Source organism: Chiloscyllium plagiosum, chromosome 3 (genome assembly GCF_004010195.1).
Source record: "Chiloscyllium plagiosum isolate BGI_BamShark_2017 chromosome 3, ASM401019v2, whole genome shotgun sequence".
NCBI lineage: Eukaryota > Metazoa > Chordata > Chondrichthyes > Orectolobiformes > Hemiscylliidae > Chiloscyllium > Chiloscyllium plagiosum.
The window spans coordinates 134,935,438-134,951,971 of NC_057712.1; the positions used below are offsets into that span (position 1 = coordinate 134,935,438).

At 42.4% G+C, this 16,534-nt stretch overlaps 1 protein-coding gene across 1 annotated transcript in view; it reads left to right on the plus strand.

Moving 5' to 3' along the window:
- LOC122540195 (protein cornichon homolog 3-like) overlaps positions 1–16,534 on the plus strand; it is a 42,170-nt gene that overhangs the window by 9,908 nt on the left and 15,728 nt on the right. The window contains exons 2-3 of the mRNA XM_043675559.1: positions 9,869–9,937; positions 11,222–11,269. Of these exons, the coding sequence (XP_043531494.1) occupies positions 9,869–9,937; positions 11,222–11,269 (117 nt within the window). The remainder of the gene's footprint in view (positions 1–9,868; positions 9,938–11,221; positions 11,270–16,534) is intronic.

Sequence of the window (16,534 nt, forward strand, 5' to 3'; positions counted from 1 at the left end):
CCCCAGGATAATGGTACCCCTCTGGTTCAGATGAAGACCATCCTGCTTATAGAGGTCCCACCTATCCCAGAAAGACCCCCAATTATCCAAGAATCCAAAACCCTCCCTCCTGCACCATCCCTGTAGCCACGTGTTCAACTCCTCTCTCTCCCTATTCCTTGCCTCACTAGCACGTGGCACGGGCAACAAACCACCTCTTAACCTTTCCTATTCATGTACCTATCCTAATGCCTTTGTAATGTTGTATTGTACCTGCATCTACCATTTCCACTGGCAGTTCATTCCACAAATGAACAACCCTCTGTGAGAAAAAGTTGTCTCCCAGATCCCTTTTAAATCTATCTCCTCTCACCTTAAAAATATGTCCTCTAGTTTTTGAACTCCCCCATCTTTATCAATGCCCCGGTCACCCCTCAACCTCCTACCCTCCAGTGACAAAAGTCCCAGCCTATTCAGCCTATTTTTATAACTCAAAACGTCCAGTCCTGGCAATATCCTTGTAAATCTTTTTTGTACCCTCTCCCAATTTAATAATATCAGTCCTATAGCAGGGTGACCAAAAATATGCACAGCACTTCAAAAGTGGCCTCATCAAGGTCCTATATGACCTCAACACGATATCCTAACTCCCATACTCAATGGTCTGAGTAATGAAGGCCAGTGTGCTAACTGCCTTCTGAACTACCTTGTCCACCTGTGATGCAACTTTTGAAGAACTATGTACTTGAACCACAAGGTCCCTCTGTTTAACAACACTACCCAGGGCCCTACAGTTAACTGTTATAAGTTCCGCCCTTGTTCATCTTACCAAAATGCAATACCTCACATTGAACCAAATTAAACTCCATCTGCTACTCCTGATTTATTTTCTTCCCTGTATTGTGACTACTCCTAGGCAGCTTGTACACAACTCCCATCATGGCCTTTTTTTTGCTGACTCTGCCCTACTTTACCATGCCCTTCCAAGTACTCCGCAATCTCATCCTTAATAATGGACTCTAAATTCTCACTGATGACAGAGGTCAGGCTAACCGGCCTATCATTTCCTGTCTTCTGCCTCCCTTGCTTCTTAAACAGGGTGTTACATTAGTCATTTTCCAATCCTCTGGGACCCTCCCTGACTCCAATGCTTCTTGAGAGATCATCACCAATGCCTCTGCAATCTCCTGAGCTATCTCAAGTGTTGTTCATCTGGTCCAGGTGATTTATTTGCTCTCAAACTTTTCAGCTTCCCCAGTACCTTCTCCTTAGTGATGCCACTGCACTCACCTCTGCCCCCGACTTTCTTGAAGTCTGGTATATTGCTGGTGTCTTCCACTGTGAAAATTAATGCAAAGTACCTATTCAGTTCCTTTGCCATTTCTTTACTGTTAATACTTCTCCAGTGTCATTTTCAAGCAGTTCAATGTCCATGTTTACCTCTCTCTTACCTTTTATTTAAAAAAAATTATTGAAATATTTTCTATTTCTAGCTAGCTTACTCTCATATTTCATTGTCCCTCCCTTATTGCTTTTTGGTTATCCTCTGCTGGTTTTTAAAGGCTTCCCACATTGTATGCTTTTTCCTTTTGCTTTTATGCTGTCCCTGACTTCCCTCATCAGTCATGGTTGCCTCATCTTCCCCTTAATACATATTTCTTTCTCCTTGCGATGAATTTATGTCATGCCTCCCAAATTACCTCCTGAAACTCCTGCCACACTTGCTGCTCCACTCTCATCCCTGCCAGTGTTCCCTTCTAATTCTGGCCAGTTCCTCCCTCATGTCTTTGAGGTTTCTTTTACTCAATTCTATCAATTCTATTCCATTACATCTGATTAAATCTTCTCCCTCTCGAACTGCAGGATGAATTTTATCATGTTATGGTCACAGCTCCCAAGGGGTTCCTTCACCTCAGCTCTGTCATCAAGTCTGCTTCATTACACATCACTAAATCCAGAAGTGGCTGTTGTCTAGTGGGCCCATAAGCTGCTCCAAAAAAATGTTGTCTTGTAGACATTCCACAAATTGTTTTTCTTAAGATTTGCTACTGATCTGAATTTTCCATTCCACTTTGCATATTGAAGTCCCCCATGATTATTAGAGTTTTAGAGTCATAGAGCACAGAAACAGACCTTTCAGTCCAACCAGTCCATGCTGACCATGTTCCCAAACTAAATTAGTCCCACCTGCCTGTACAACCTCAACATGATGTCCCAAATCCTATACTCAAAGGTCTGAGCAATGAAGGCAAATATGCTAAATTACTTCTTAACCACCCTATCTACCTGTGATATAAATCGCTAAGAATGTATTGACTAGAACCCTAGATGTCTCTGTTCTACAGTACCACCCAGGACCCTACCATTGATTGTATAAGTCATGTCCTTGTTCATCTTACCAAAATGAAATACCTCATATTTATCCAAATTAAACTCCATCTGCCATTTCTTAGCCCATTAGCCCAGTTGATCAAGATCCCTTTGTAATCTTAGATAACCTTCTTCTCTGTTGACTATATCACCAATTTTGATGTCATCTGCAAAGTTACAAACCATACTCCTAAATTCTGATGCAAATCATTTACATAAGTAACAAACAACACTAGACCCAATGATCCCTGCGGAACACTATTGGTCACAGGCCTCCGGTCCAAAAACCAACCCTCCACCACCAACCTCTGTCTCCCACCATCAAACCAATTTTGTATCCAATGGCAAACTCTGCCTGAATCCCATGTGATCTAATTTTACTAACCAGTCTACCATGTGGAACCTTGTCGAAAAATTTACTTAAATCCATGTAGATTATGTCTACTACTCTGCCTCATCAAACATTTTTGCTATGCCCTCAAAAAATTCAATCAAGTTTCTGAGACATGATTTGCCATGCACAAAGACAAGTTGACTATCCCTAATCATTCCTCACCTCTCCAAAAACATGCAAATCTTATCTTTCAGAATCCCCTCCAACAATTTACCCACCACTGATGTCAGACTCATCGGTTCATCGTCCCCAGCTTACTCCTTACAGCCTTTCTTCAATAAAGACACAACTCCAGTCCTCCGGAACTTCACCTGTGGCAGTAGATGATAGAAATATCTCTGCTAGAGGTTCCACAATTTCTCCCCTAACTTCCCACAACATCCTGGGATACACTTAATCAGGTGCCAAAGATTTAACCACTTTTACATTTTTTAAGACCTCCAGCACTTCCTCTTCTGTAATGTGAAATATTTTCAAGACATCGATATTTATTTTCCCAAGTTCTCTAGCCTACATGTCTTTGTCTACAGTAAAAACTGATGCGAAATGTTCATTTGGTATCTCTCTCATCTCCTGTCATTCCACACATAGACAACTTCGTTGATTTTTAAGGGGCTCTATTTTCATCCTAGTTGCCCTTTTACTGTTGCTACTTGTCAGCTCAAACATAGATATTAACCAGAAATCTTGTTGCATTTGAACTTGGACAATGTCAGCATCTGACAGGTCATGAATGGTGCTAAACATTGGTGATCATCCCCACTTCAGGCCTCTTGATAGACTGATGATTAGCACTGTCACCTCACAGCACCAGGGGCCTGGGTTTGATCCCATTCTTGGGTGACTGTCAGGTTTTTCCCGTGTCTACATGGAGTTTGCACATTCTCCCTGTGTCCTGTGTGGGTTTCCTCCGGGTGCTCCGGTTTCCTCCCATAATCCAAAGATATGCAGGTTAGAGTGTTTTGGCAATGCTAAATTGCCTTGTAGCATTCAGGGATGTGCAGGCTAAGTGAATTAGCCATTGGAAATACGAGGTTATGGGAATATAGTGGGGTGAACGCTCTTCAAAGTGTCAGTATAGGTGCAATGGGCCAAATATCCTCTTCTGCGCTGTAGGTATTTTATGAAGATCATCAGTGAATTAATTGAAGCTGGTTAGGCTGTGTAACTCTTGCAGAGATGTACTGGAACAGAGACTTCAAACCATAATCATCTTCCTTCATGCCAGGTATGTCACCAAACAGCAGAGAGTTTTCCCTGATTCCCACTGCCTTCAGTTTTGTTATGGTTCCTTGATGTCACACTCAGTCACATGCAGTCTTGATATCAATGGAACCCCAGCCCTCTTCTGCAGTTCAGCTCTTTTGTCCATGTTTAAATCAAGGTTTTAATTTCCATGTAAATAATATGGTGCTTTTCTATTCTTCCAGCCAAATGGATAAGTTCACATGATCCAACATTATACTCCAACTGCCAAAGTTTTGCAATTCACTTATCTATATCTATCACTTTGCCAGCAGTTTGCATCCTCCTAATGCTTGTTTTCCTACTTATATTTATATCATTAGCACATTTGACTTCAATATGGGCTATCCCTATAGATCACAAAAAGTTGAGGCACTGCCCCTTGTGGTGCTTCACCAGTTAGTTTGGCAACCTGAAAACAACCCCTTTATCCTGACTCTTAATTTCCATGTAGTTAGCCAATCCTCTACCCATGTTAATATAATACCCTTGTTACACCTCACTGGGGTAGGACGCTAGAAGTTAAGCCTTGCTATTCCCGAGGTCATCACAAAAGTTGTTTTATATAAGAATGAAAAGTTCCCCAATTTGCCTGCCTTTTTCCTCAGTAGACTCTCTTCCTTTGTCCTACCAATGTCATTGGTATCCACATGGACCACAAGAACTGGATCCTCCCCTTCCCATGCCTAGTCCCTCTGCATGTCCTTAACATTTGTAATGGGAGAAAGTGAGCACTGGAGGTTAGAGTCGAACAGTATGGTGCTGAATACATACAGCCAGTCAGACAGCACCCGAGGAGCAGGAGAATCAACGTTTCGAGCATAAGACCTTCATCAGGAATTGAGGGGTTGGCCTAAAGGGGCTGAGAGTTAAATGGGAGGGTTGTGAGGCCAGGGAACGGTAGCTGGGAATATGATCGGTAGATGAAGTTGGGTGTGAAGATGATAGGTCGGAGAGGAAGGTGGAGCAAATAGGTGGGAAAGAAGATGGACAGGTAGGACAGGTCAAGAGGGTGGTGCTGAATTGGAAGGTTGGAACTGGGATAAGGTGGGTGGAGGGGAAATGAGGAACCTGGTGAAATCCACATTAATCCCATGTGGTTGGAGGGTCCCACATAAGGCGTTCTTCTTCCAGGTGTCAGGTGGTAAGGGTTTGGTGGTGGAGGAGGCCCAGGACCTGCATATCGTTGGTGGAGTGGGAGGGGGAGTTAAAGTGTTTGGCCACAGGGCAGTGGGGTTGCTTCCTGCATGTGTCCCGGAGATGTTTTCTGAAGCATTCCGCAAGTTGGCATCCTGGACCAACAGCAGCACTGAGGAAGTGGCCAGTATTAAGGGAGTAATACACTCACAAGGGACTTGTGAGATCTTCCTGTGTGCAAGTCAGTCAGTTTATTCACACTTCATAATTAATTCATTTATGTGGATGAGGCAGTTTGTTGTACTAGTTTTAAAGAATTTCTGTTCATCATTCCTTTGCTGAAAGCCTGATTTCTCACTGGGAGACAGTTTAATTTGACCAGCACTTTTCTCAAATGGATCTTTCACATGGAATCCCAGCTCACAGAGGGTTATAGAGTCATTGAACTGTCTAACATGGACACAGACCCTTCGGTCCAACTCACCCATGCTGACTAGATATCCTAAAATAATCTAGTCCCATTTACCAGCACTTGGTCCATATCCCTCTCAGGCAAAAGTGAGTACCGCAGATGCTGGAGATCAGAGTTGAGAGTGTGGTGCTGGAAAAGCACAGCAGGTCAGGCAGCAGTGCTCTTCCAGCACCACTAATCCAGAATCTGGTTTCCAGCATCTGCAGTCATTGTTTTTACCTCGTTGATTTTTTCCCTCTTAACCCTTCCTATTCATAGGCCCATCCAGATGCCTTTTAAATGGACAGTTCACAGCACAGAAGTGGAAGGCACTTGCCTAATGTCCTGCACCAATCAGAGCTCTAATCCAACTCCCAGAATTTTACTTTACATTTAGTTTGCTTTCTAATTTCTATCTTGAACAGCATCTTTTGCTGGATTGTTCTGAATGGGAATGGCCTCCTTCTGTTCCTATTTGATTTTAATTGTTCAGGAGATATGGATATTGCTGGCTAGACCAATATTTATTACCCATCCCTAATTGCTCAGAGGTCAGTTAAGTTTCAACCACCTTCCTGTGAGTCTGGAGTCATGCTTAGGCCCAGACTAGGTGAGGATGGCAACTTGCTTTCCCTTCAGGATGTTAGTTAACCAAAGGGTTTCTGACAATTTTTGTACCAATTAACAGTGGTCATCATTAGTTTCTTAATTCCAGATTTTTAATATCTCAAATTCCACCATCTGTAGTGGCAAAATTCAAATCCTGGTCCCCAGAACATTCCTGGGTCTCTGGATTAATAATCGTCAATAATACCATCACCTCACCAATGTGCTAGAATGTAGTAGAAAGCATGGTTGTAATATGTGTATGTGTGCACATCACCGTTTTTAACCTTCCAGTGAGTTCTCATGTGAGCCAGAGGGTGTACTTTTGTCCATGTTTTAATCAAGATTGTAACGTATTGAAGCATCAGTAGAGTGATTGAAGTTGTCCACATAAGATTTTATTTATATGTTTAACTATGTGACATATACAATGTAGACGTACTCTTGCTTCTCTGTGTTCCTCAGAACTGATTGGCATGTAATTAAAGAGGGAGAATGTGTGTGTCTCTAAATACCATACTGAGGGGGGATTTATATATTTAGGATGAGAGAACCGTAGATAATTTGTGTTTTAAATCTGACAGAGAATATCAATAACAGAAGGGGGTCTTTTGGCTCAGTGTTCAAGTTGGCAAGGCAAAAGTGAGGACTGCAGATGCTGGAAACCAGAGTTTAGATCAGAGTGGTGCTGGAAAAGCACAGCAGGTCAGGCAGCATCTGAGGAGCAAGAAAATCGACGTTTCAGGCAAAAGCCCTTCATCAGGAATGGATGCAGGGAGCCTCCACCCTGGAACGATATGAAACGTCGATTTTTCTGCTCCTTGGATGCTGCCTGACCTGCTGTGCTTTTCCAGCACCACCCTGATCTAAACTCAGTGTTCATGTCCCCTACCAGAAGTTTTGGGTTCAAGTCTCAGCTGCTACAGAGATGTGTCAAAGCATGTATGAGCCAGTAACAGTTCAACCCTGTGGCATGGTTTCCAATATTCCTACTTCAACAGCCGAGCTGGTTACTTCTAGATGAAACACAGACAACAGGAGTCAAGTTATCATGTAAATGGTAGTATGATGGGTATGTTAGTCAGCTAATAATCTAGAGGAGGAGAGTTCAAGACCAACCAGAGCAGCTTGTGAATTTGCTTTCAATTTTTAAAATCTGGAAGTAATAGAAAACTGGCATCAGCTCAGGTGAAGCTATCCATGAAAAAAATACTTGTGTGAATGTGAAGTTGTGGATTTAATGAAGGAGTAGATAGTTTGTATGTGTTTATTTTCTTGAATCTGTGTTTTGTGCTAATATCTCCTCCAACTCTCTGCCTTCTGTTAGACAGCCAATCCTCAATCCATCCCAGCAGCTCACCTCGAACACCATGGGCCCTCACCATTCGCTTTTCTAACAAGGTCTTACTTAAAACACCCTTATTTTTTTTTCTGTTAATGGGATTATCCAAATGCAATGTGTATGTACTTATCTATATAATAAATAAATATATGTGGATACACTTGTCTGAGTGTTTATTATCATACATATCTGTGTGTATGTACATCAATCTGAAAGTGTGCTTTTGTGATTTGAAGTGTGTGATTTGTAGATAGTTTAACATCATTTATGTTTGGGTTGGGGTTCTGAATTTGAACTAGTGGCATATGGGTTTTCTACGTCTGATCAATGATGAATGTACAAGTATTTCTGTAACCATGGTCATTTCTTTTAAAACACAGTATGAGAGAAATATACTTCCTAGAGACTAATACTTTTTATTTACATTAGAAGAACTTGAGTGAAGACAGGAAACAGTTGTACATTAAGCTCTGGTTTTGAAAGTCAGAGATTGTTTTTTTTGTTCACTTTTTGAATAGTGGAACCACCTAGCTTGGGAAAGAAAAGATTTTGTTTTCAGTTTTAGCAAAGACAGTTCTGCAAGTTTCTTGGCTGAAGTTGGATTTGTAAAGCAGCTGCTCCTGAGAAGCTGTTGACAAGTTTCCGCACAGTAGACTAATTAATAAAGTTAGATCACATGGGATTCAGGGTGAACTTTCCAATTGGATACAAAACTGGCTTAAGGGCAGGAGACAGAGAGTGTGGTGGCGTGTTACTAGCAGTTTTCCACAGGGATCAGTGCTGGATCCACTTTAGTTGGTCATTTATATCAATGAATTAGATGAGAATATAAAAGTCATGGTTAGTAAGTTTGCAGATGGCATCAAAGATTGGAGGTATAGAGGACAGTGAAGAAGATTACAAAAGGAATCTCGATCAATTGGACGAATGGGCTGAGGAGTGGCAAATGGAGTTTAATTTGGATAAATGCGAGGTATTGCATTTTAGTAAAACAAAGATAGGACTTATACAATTAAAAGTAGGACCTTGTGTCGTGTTGTAGAACAGAGAGACTGAGGAATTCAGGCGCTTTTTAAAGTTTGTGTCAGATGTAGACAGGGTGGTTAAGATGGCACTTAGCATGCTTGTTTTTATTGCTCAGACCTTTGAGTATAGGAGTTGGGGCATTGTAAAGGACATTGGTGAGGCTTCTTCTGGAGTATTGTGTCCAGTTCTCGTCGCCCTGTTACAGGAAGGATATTATTAAGCTGGAGAAGGTACAGGAAATAGTTACCAGGATGTTATCTGGAATGGAGGGTTTCAGTTATTAGGGGAGGCTGGATAGTTTTTTCACTAGAGCATAGGAGGTTGAGGGATGACCTTATAGAGGTTTATAAAATCATGAGGAATATAGATAATATGAATGGCAGGTGTCTTTTCCTTAGGGTGGGGGATTTCAAGATAAGGGGCATATTTTTAAGGTGAGCGAAGAAAAATTTTACAATGACATGAAAGGCAATTTTTTTCAACAGAGAATGGTTCATGTATGGAATGAACTTCCAGAGGAAGTGATGGATGCGGTATAGTTTTAATGTTAAAAAACATTTGGATAAATAAGAAATATTTGGAGGGATAGGGGCCAAACGCAGGTAGGTGGAACTAGTTTAGTTTGAGATTATGGTCAGCATGGTCAAGTTGGACCGATTTTCTGTTTACACGCTGTATGACTCGATGATTCTAAAAAGAGAAAACACTTTAGAATAATTCAAAGCAGGTTACTTCTGTATAAGGAGTTTAGCAAAGGAGTTTAGACCTGTTTAACTGTTAACGTTGATCTCTCTCTCTGCACCTTCTCAGTAGCTGTAATACTGCATCCTGCACTCTGTTCTGTTACCCTGATGCATTTGTATAGTATGATCTGTCTGTAAAGCCTGTAAAACACACCTTTCACTGTACCTCGGTACATGTGACAGTTATAAATCAAATCAAATCAAGCCAAATGTTTTGGACCAGAAGGGTTATTTGAACTGTTAAGGTTTAAAGTTAGTTGTAAACCTTAACAGATCATGCCTGTAAGCTTCCCTCCAACCAACTTACTGTTTAACTTGGAAATATTTGCTGTTCCTTCACTGATGCTGGATCAAAATTCTGGAATTGTTTTCTATCAGCACTGTTAGTGTCCTTCCACCTCAAGGACTGCAGTCGTTAAGCAAGGCATCACCTTCTCCAGGGCAAAATGCTGTCCTAATTGGTGATGCTATGGGGTGCACATACCCCATATTTGAACATTTAAAAATCAGTAATGTGAATATATTCCCCTTGAGGATAAAGAGTTTAATAGCTGTTTCTGTTGATTGTGTTACAGATAATTGCATTTGATGAATTACGTAAAGATCTTAGGAGCCCCATTGATCAATGCAACCCTCTCCATGCAGTAAGTACATCGAAGACTCCTTACACCACAAGAGGATGGTAAAGTGTTCTATATCATATTCATTGCCTGAGGAATGGGGCGATGGTACCAAGTGTTAGCTCTGAATAGGTTGCCATCTGTAATCTCTACTCTATCCAACTCTCTGTCTCTCTATTCCTTGTTATTCAGTCCCTGGTTTCACTCTTTCCTCACATAGTGTCCTTCATCTCTGTTCCTCAGTCACTTATAAAACACCATTTGTGTTTGTCCCTCAGACACTCACTCAGTGTCCTTCATCCCTAATCCTCAGACCCTGGTGTCCCTCAGACACTCACTCAGTGTCCTTCGTTCCTGTTTCTCAGTCCCTCATTCAAATGTCCTTCTTCCCTGGTGTCCTTCATTTCCTCACTCAGGGTCTTTTGTACATGTCCCTGAGTCAGTCAATCAGTGTCCCTCAGTCTTTCTCCATTAGTCCTTGTCTCTAAATCCCTATTCCTCAGTCCCAGTCCCTCAATCCCTGTCAGCCAGTCTCTGCTCTATAGTCCATTTCCTTGTCAGGTGTTCCACTTTTTCTGTACCTGAGACTGAATCCCTGAACCTTACATGCAGTCCCTGTCCCTCTGTCTCCAGTTTTGCTTCGTCTCTGTTCCTCAATCCCTGTCCGTCAGAACCTGTGTCTCAGCCCCAGTCCTTGATGTCTCATAATCTCTGCTCCTCCACCATAATTCCCTGGTGTTGCTTTATTCTTATTGGTCATTCTTTTGTCCTTAATTCCTTTCCCTCAGGTCCTGTGCCTTAGCCCAAGAAACTCCCTGTTTCCACAGTCTCCAACATCCTTTCAGATCCTAGTTTCCCTCAGCCAGTTCCTTTAGTGCTTTATTCTTATTGGTCATTCTTTTGTCCTTAATTCCTTTCCCTCAGGTCCTGTGCCTTAGCCCAAGAAACTCCCTGTTTCCACAGTCTACAGCATCCTTTCAGATCCTAGTTTCCCTCAGCCAGTTCCTTTAGCTCCTGGAGTCTCTTGGCCTCTACCTCTCTATCGCAGGTCTCAATCCTCTCAGTCCTTGTCTCTCAGCCCATATTGTCTCAGTCTTTATAGTCCTTTCAGTTCCTAATGATCTTCAGTTCCTGGAGATCCCCTAGAACCCTGCTCTCTCAGTCTCTTAGTGTTGCTCAGTTTCAGATATCCTCTCAGTTTCTGGGGTCCCTCAGTCACTGACCTTTCAGTCCTTAGTCTGTCCTTAATATTGACTACCTTGTTTGTCAGTGATTTTGCCTCAATTTTATTCTTTATTCCTTACCTAGCGAGAGAGGCTGAGGAACATTGAACGGATCTGCTACTTGCTGCGGAGGGTAAGTAAATCAGTGAAAGAATGTGATATTTATGGGTTCCCTGCTCAATGTAGGTCAGTAAAAGATCTTTGATTTGTGACCGAACAATGTGACCTGATGGGAGAAAATGAGGACTGCAGATGTTGTGGATCAGAATCGATAAGTGTGGTGGTGGAAAAGCACAGCAGGTCAGGCAGCATCCAAGGAGCAGGAGAGTCACGTTTTGGGCATAAGCCCTTCATCAGGAGTGAAACATCAAACCTCCTACTCCTCGGATGCTGCCTGACCTACTGTGCTTTTTCAGCGCCACACTTATTGACTCGATTGTGACCTGACGGGCCAACAAAGAATGCAGAAATCATGAGCAATGTGGTAATATTTTTATTCTTACAGAAGTGACTGCACTTCAAAAGGTAAAACATTGGCTGTAAAGTGCTTTATTCATGATCTCAGAGATCATGAATGGCACTATATAAATGCAAATATTTCATTCATTCTTTCCTTTAACAATGCAAAGGGCTTACAGTGCAGGCACAGGTGCATCAAACTGTTTCCACATCAGAGTACCAATGTTATAACAAAAACAGAAAATGTTGCATGTACTCAGCAGATCTAGTAGTCTCCGTGGAGAGAGAAACATAACTAACTCGTCAAACAAAAGAACACATGAAGATGGAGTAGAAACAGACGATTCAGCCCCTGGGCCCTGCTCTGCCATTTAATGCTTATCCCTGATAACCTTTCACTTCTTACCCAGAATCGATCCACCGCTGCCTTAAAAATATTCAGTGACTCTGTTTCCACTGCCTTTTCAGGAAGAGCGTTCCAAAGACTCACAACCTTCTGTCAGTTAAAAACAAAATCATGTTTTAAATGGCAGACCCCTGATTTTTAAATAGCAACCCTTATTTTGGGAATCTCTCATAAAGGGAACCATCCTCTCCACACCTACCCTGTGAGGGACTCAGGAGCATTTCAAAGGAGAAATGCGCAAGAGTGCGGACAGGCAGTGTAGAGAGACCAGCAGTGGAACCGCTTCAACAAAACCAAAGTGCAACATCTCAGGAGAGTTTAGGCCTGTGATTTGCAGGTCCTGCACTATGTGGGAGATCCCAGGCGTCCCTGGATATCCACAGAACAATTCAAGTTCTGAGCTTTGGAGCTTGATCAGCAACTGGGGAAACTCATAATGCCAAGAGGCTTGTGGACGGGATGTTTCAGAACATGGTCACCCATACATTAAGGATATCCAGACAGAGAGGGAATGTGTGATCTCGTGGCTGGAGAAGGGGACCCAGTAGGTAGCGAGGGAATCTCCATAACCTGCATCATACCTGCCATTTTTTGCCCTTAGAAAACAGTCAAAGAGTGATGGTTGCTCTTTGGAGGCCAGTCAGAACCAAGGGCCAACTGCTCAGTGAGGGAGGAAGAAGAATGGCAGGACTGTAGTGGGAGGGGATGTGTTAGTGGGAAGAGTAGGCATGTACATTTCTGCAGCCATAGTTGTTATTCCAGAATGGTGCAATGCCACCCAGGTGTCAGACTCAAGGATATCACAGAGTGGCTGTGGGGTGTTCTGAAGGTAAAAGCCAGAGGTTATAGAACATATTGGGACAAATGACACAGGAAGAAATAGAAATGAGGTCCCGCAAGCAGATTTTATGGAGTTCAGTCAGAAATTGAAAAGCAGAACTTTAAAGGTAGTAATCTCCAGATTACTCCCAGTGCCACACAGAAGGATAGAGCAGGTGAATGTGTAGCTGGAGAGTTGGTGCATGTGGGTGGTCTTTAGATTCCTGGGGCATTGGAACTGTTTCTGGGGAGGGGATGTTATGGGACCTGTACTAGTTGAATGTATTACATCTGAACAGGAGTGAAAGTGGAGTCATAAGTAGACAGGATGGTGAGGAAGGCATTTGGCATGCTTGGCTTCATTGGTCAGAGCACTGAGTATAGAAGTGACGCCATGTTCCAGCAGACTAGGATATTGATGAGGCCACTTTTAGAATATTACATACAATTGTGGTCACCCTTCTTGTTGAAGAAATTAGCCCAATAAATTAGAGATCACAAAACATAGTTCGAAGTGAAATTGACAAACAGTTTATTAGTACGCAATATCGTGCAAGAGAAATTGACTAAGCTGAAACAGCACAGACAGTCTGTCCAGATAGCCGAGAATTCTCTTCCTCAAGTTGAGGACGAAGCCAGGTTTTATAGGAATTTTGTACAATGAGGTTAATTAAAATAGGGAAAGATACAATGTACTTGGAATTGAGTAATCCAGTTACAATGATGATAATTGAAAAACAGTTATTGGAAGAATGTCCTGATTGTCAACAGGATTGTAACATCCTGACAGTATCAATGGGATCAGGAGATTCCAGCTCACTTTGCAGGTAGGTGAGAATGTCTCTTTTGAAACAGTAAGGAGCTTCCATTGTTCCAGTCCTGGGAGTGAGGTCCTTGGTGGTGTCTCTCCATTTGACCTGTCCTTTGTGTGGCTTTGGTATTGCTGTATTATGAGACTGCCCTCGGGGCTTTGGGACAGCTGTTTTGATCTGGTATTGTTAGTGTGTTTTGGGAAGTGTATTCCCTTGTCTGCATGCGGTCTGGTTTCACTTGTCAGCCTGCTTGGTCACTGCTGAGGCATTCTGGGTGTTTCTGGTATAGTTTGGCCAAGTTTGCTCTTCTATGTTCTGTGTGGGCCTACTATGGTTAGGCAGGGTGGCAGATATTTTCCCACACCTCTACACGAAGGATGTTGTTAAACTTTAGAGGGTGCAGAAAAGATTTACATGAATGTTGCCAGGACTGGAAGGTTTGAGCTATAGGGAGAGTCTGAATAGGCTGGGACTTTTTTCCCTGGACCATCAGAGACTGAGGTGTGACCTTATAACGGTTTATAAAATCATGAGGGTCACGGAAAGGGTGAATAGCCAAGGTCTTTTTCCCAGGGTAGGGGAGCCCAAAACTAGAGACCACAGGTTTAACATAAGAGGGGAAAGGTTTAAAAGGGACCTAGGGCTAACCTTTTCATTCAAAGGGTGGTACATGTATGGAATGAGCTGCTAGAGATGTGGTGAAGGTGCATACATTTACAACATTTAAAAGGCATCTGGATGGGTATGTGAATAGCAAGGGTTTAGAGGGATATGGGTCAAATGCTGACAAATGGGATTGAGTCAGATTGGGATCTCTAGTTGGTGTGGATGAGTTGGACTAAATGGTCTGTATAACTCTATGGTACTGTGAGTGGGATCAGTATCCAGATGAAGTAGATTGTGAATGCTTTTGGGGTGGATTTAAACTAGATTGGTAGGGGAATTCTGTAAGGTCATTCAGTGGGAACAGAAACTGATGTGGATTAAAAGTTAAAATGCAAGTAAGTGAGTCTGGAAGGCAAACAAAACATAGGATAGATAAAAAAGAAGCTAAATGGAATATATCTTAATACACGGAGCCAGGAATAAATCACATGTACTGAAGGCACAGATAGGCAAGGGGAAAGATGATATCAAAGCTATGACAGAGACTTGCCTAAACGTTTGGCAGGATTACCAGCTCAACAATCCTCGTTATAGGGTATTCAGATGAGATAGTGTGAAATGGAGATGAGGATAGTGAGGTTTGCAATATTGATCAAGCAATCAATTATTGCAGTGAGTGGGGATGATATCTTGAAAGGAACGTCAAATCATATGGATAGAAAACACAAAGGAGCGAACACACTGTTGTGTTGTAGGTTGTAAGTTTGCTCGCTGAGCTGGCAGGTTTGTTCTCAGATGTTTCGTCACCATGCTTGGTAACATCAGTGAGCCCCCAGTGAAGCGCTGGTGTTCTGTCCCACTTTCTATTGATGTGTCTTGGTCTGTTAAGGTGGGTGACACCATTTGCAGTTCTTTTTCTAAGAGGTTGGTAAATGGGTCCAAATAGATGTGCTTATTGATGGAGTTCCGGTTTGAATCCCAGGCCTCTAGGAATTCCCGTGCGTGTCTCTGTTTAGCCTGTCCTAGGATGGATGTATTGTCCCAGTCAAAGTGGTGTCCTTCTTCATCTGTATGTGAGGATACCAATGATCGTGGATCATGTCTTTTGGTGTTGAGTTACATAACAAACACTACATCGGACATAGAGGCAGAAAATAGTCTCCAGGATACACAAACACCAACTAGTCACCAAATACTATCCCTAGTATCCTGTTGGCTCCCCTGACTAAAGAATCCCCACTGTGCAAGCTGCTTGTGGCTCTCTCTGCGCTTTTCCGATGTACTAACACCCTTATCAGCTTCCAAAAGTTAGTGAGAGGGATCTCAGGGAACTCCTGCACTAACTGCCTGGTGGTCACTGATACAACATCAGGGAAACCCTTCTGCTAATTTAAACCAGACAGAGAAGCTCACCTCGCCTCATAATCTGTTAAAGTATAAATGACAAAGAACTATCCCAAATATCACTATTTAAAGAAAACATTTTAACAATTTTATTGTTTAAGTCCAAAAAAGAACATTAAACAACAGGTGTTTACAACTCCTTTCTCTTAAACATATTTTTACCTGCCACTCTACGATACTGGTCTGATAAATTCCCTCTTAAATTTACAGCAGATCAATTTTCAAAACCGGTTGTCATGTTTCGATATCGAACATCCTCTGTAGATTCCGCGAGATCGTCTTGGGTCTTCTGCTGCACAACTTTCTCATGGACAGGTGCCTTTCAGAGAGCTATCTGCTGGTTGTCTGTTGGTGCTTGGCTGCTCTTTGCTGTTCTCCCCAGCTGTTCAAAATTCCCGACTTTATACACCCCAAAACTTCGGACCGGCTCATTGGTTTGATGTCATGCAAAATGGAAAATTCAAATTCGATTGGATTTTGGTATCTGGGGCATAATTTAAACTGATTGGTTGAATTTGAATTTGTTGTGTACCATGGCAACGCAGCTGTAGCTACTTGTCTTACAACCAAATGTTTCCTTTTCAAATTGCTTAGCACACTCTGTACCAGCCAGAAGTTTCAGCTCCCTTAAAGGTACAGTACCCGTCTGCAACTTCATAACAGTCACCCATTCCCTTCTTTCCTCTAGTCCCTTGGGCTGCAATGTGACCACCTCTTGAAATGTGCATAACTGTCAGTCTCATGGATGTGCCATAATGTCTCCAGCTATTGCTCACTCTCCGAGACTCAGAGTTCCAGCTTCTGCAGCTGGGAGCACTTCCTGCACACGTAGATATCCAGGAGACTGGCAGCATCCAGGTGTCCTCACATGTGACAAGCAGTATGTTCTGCT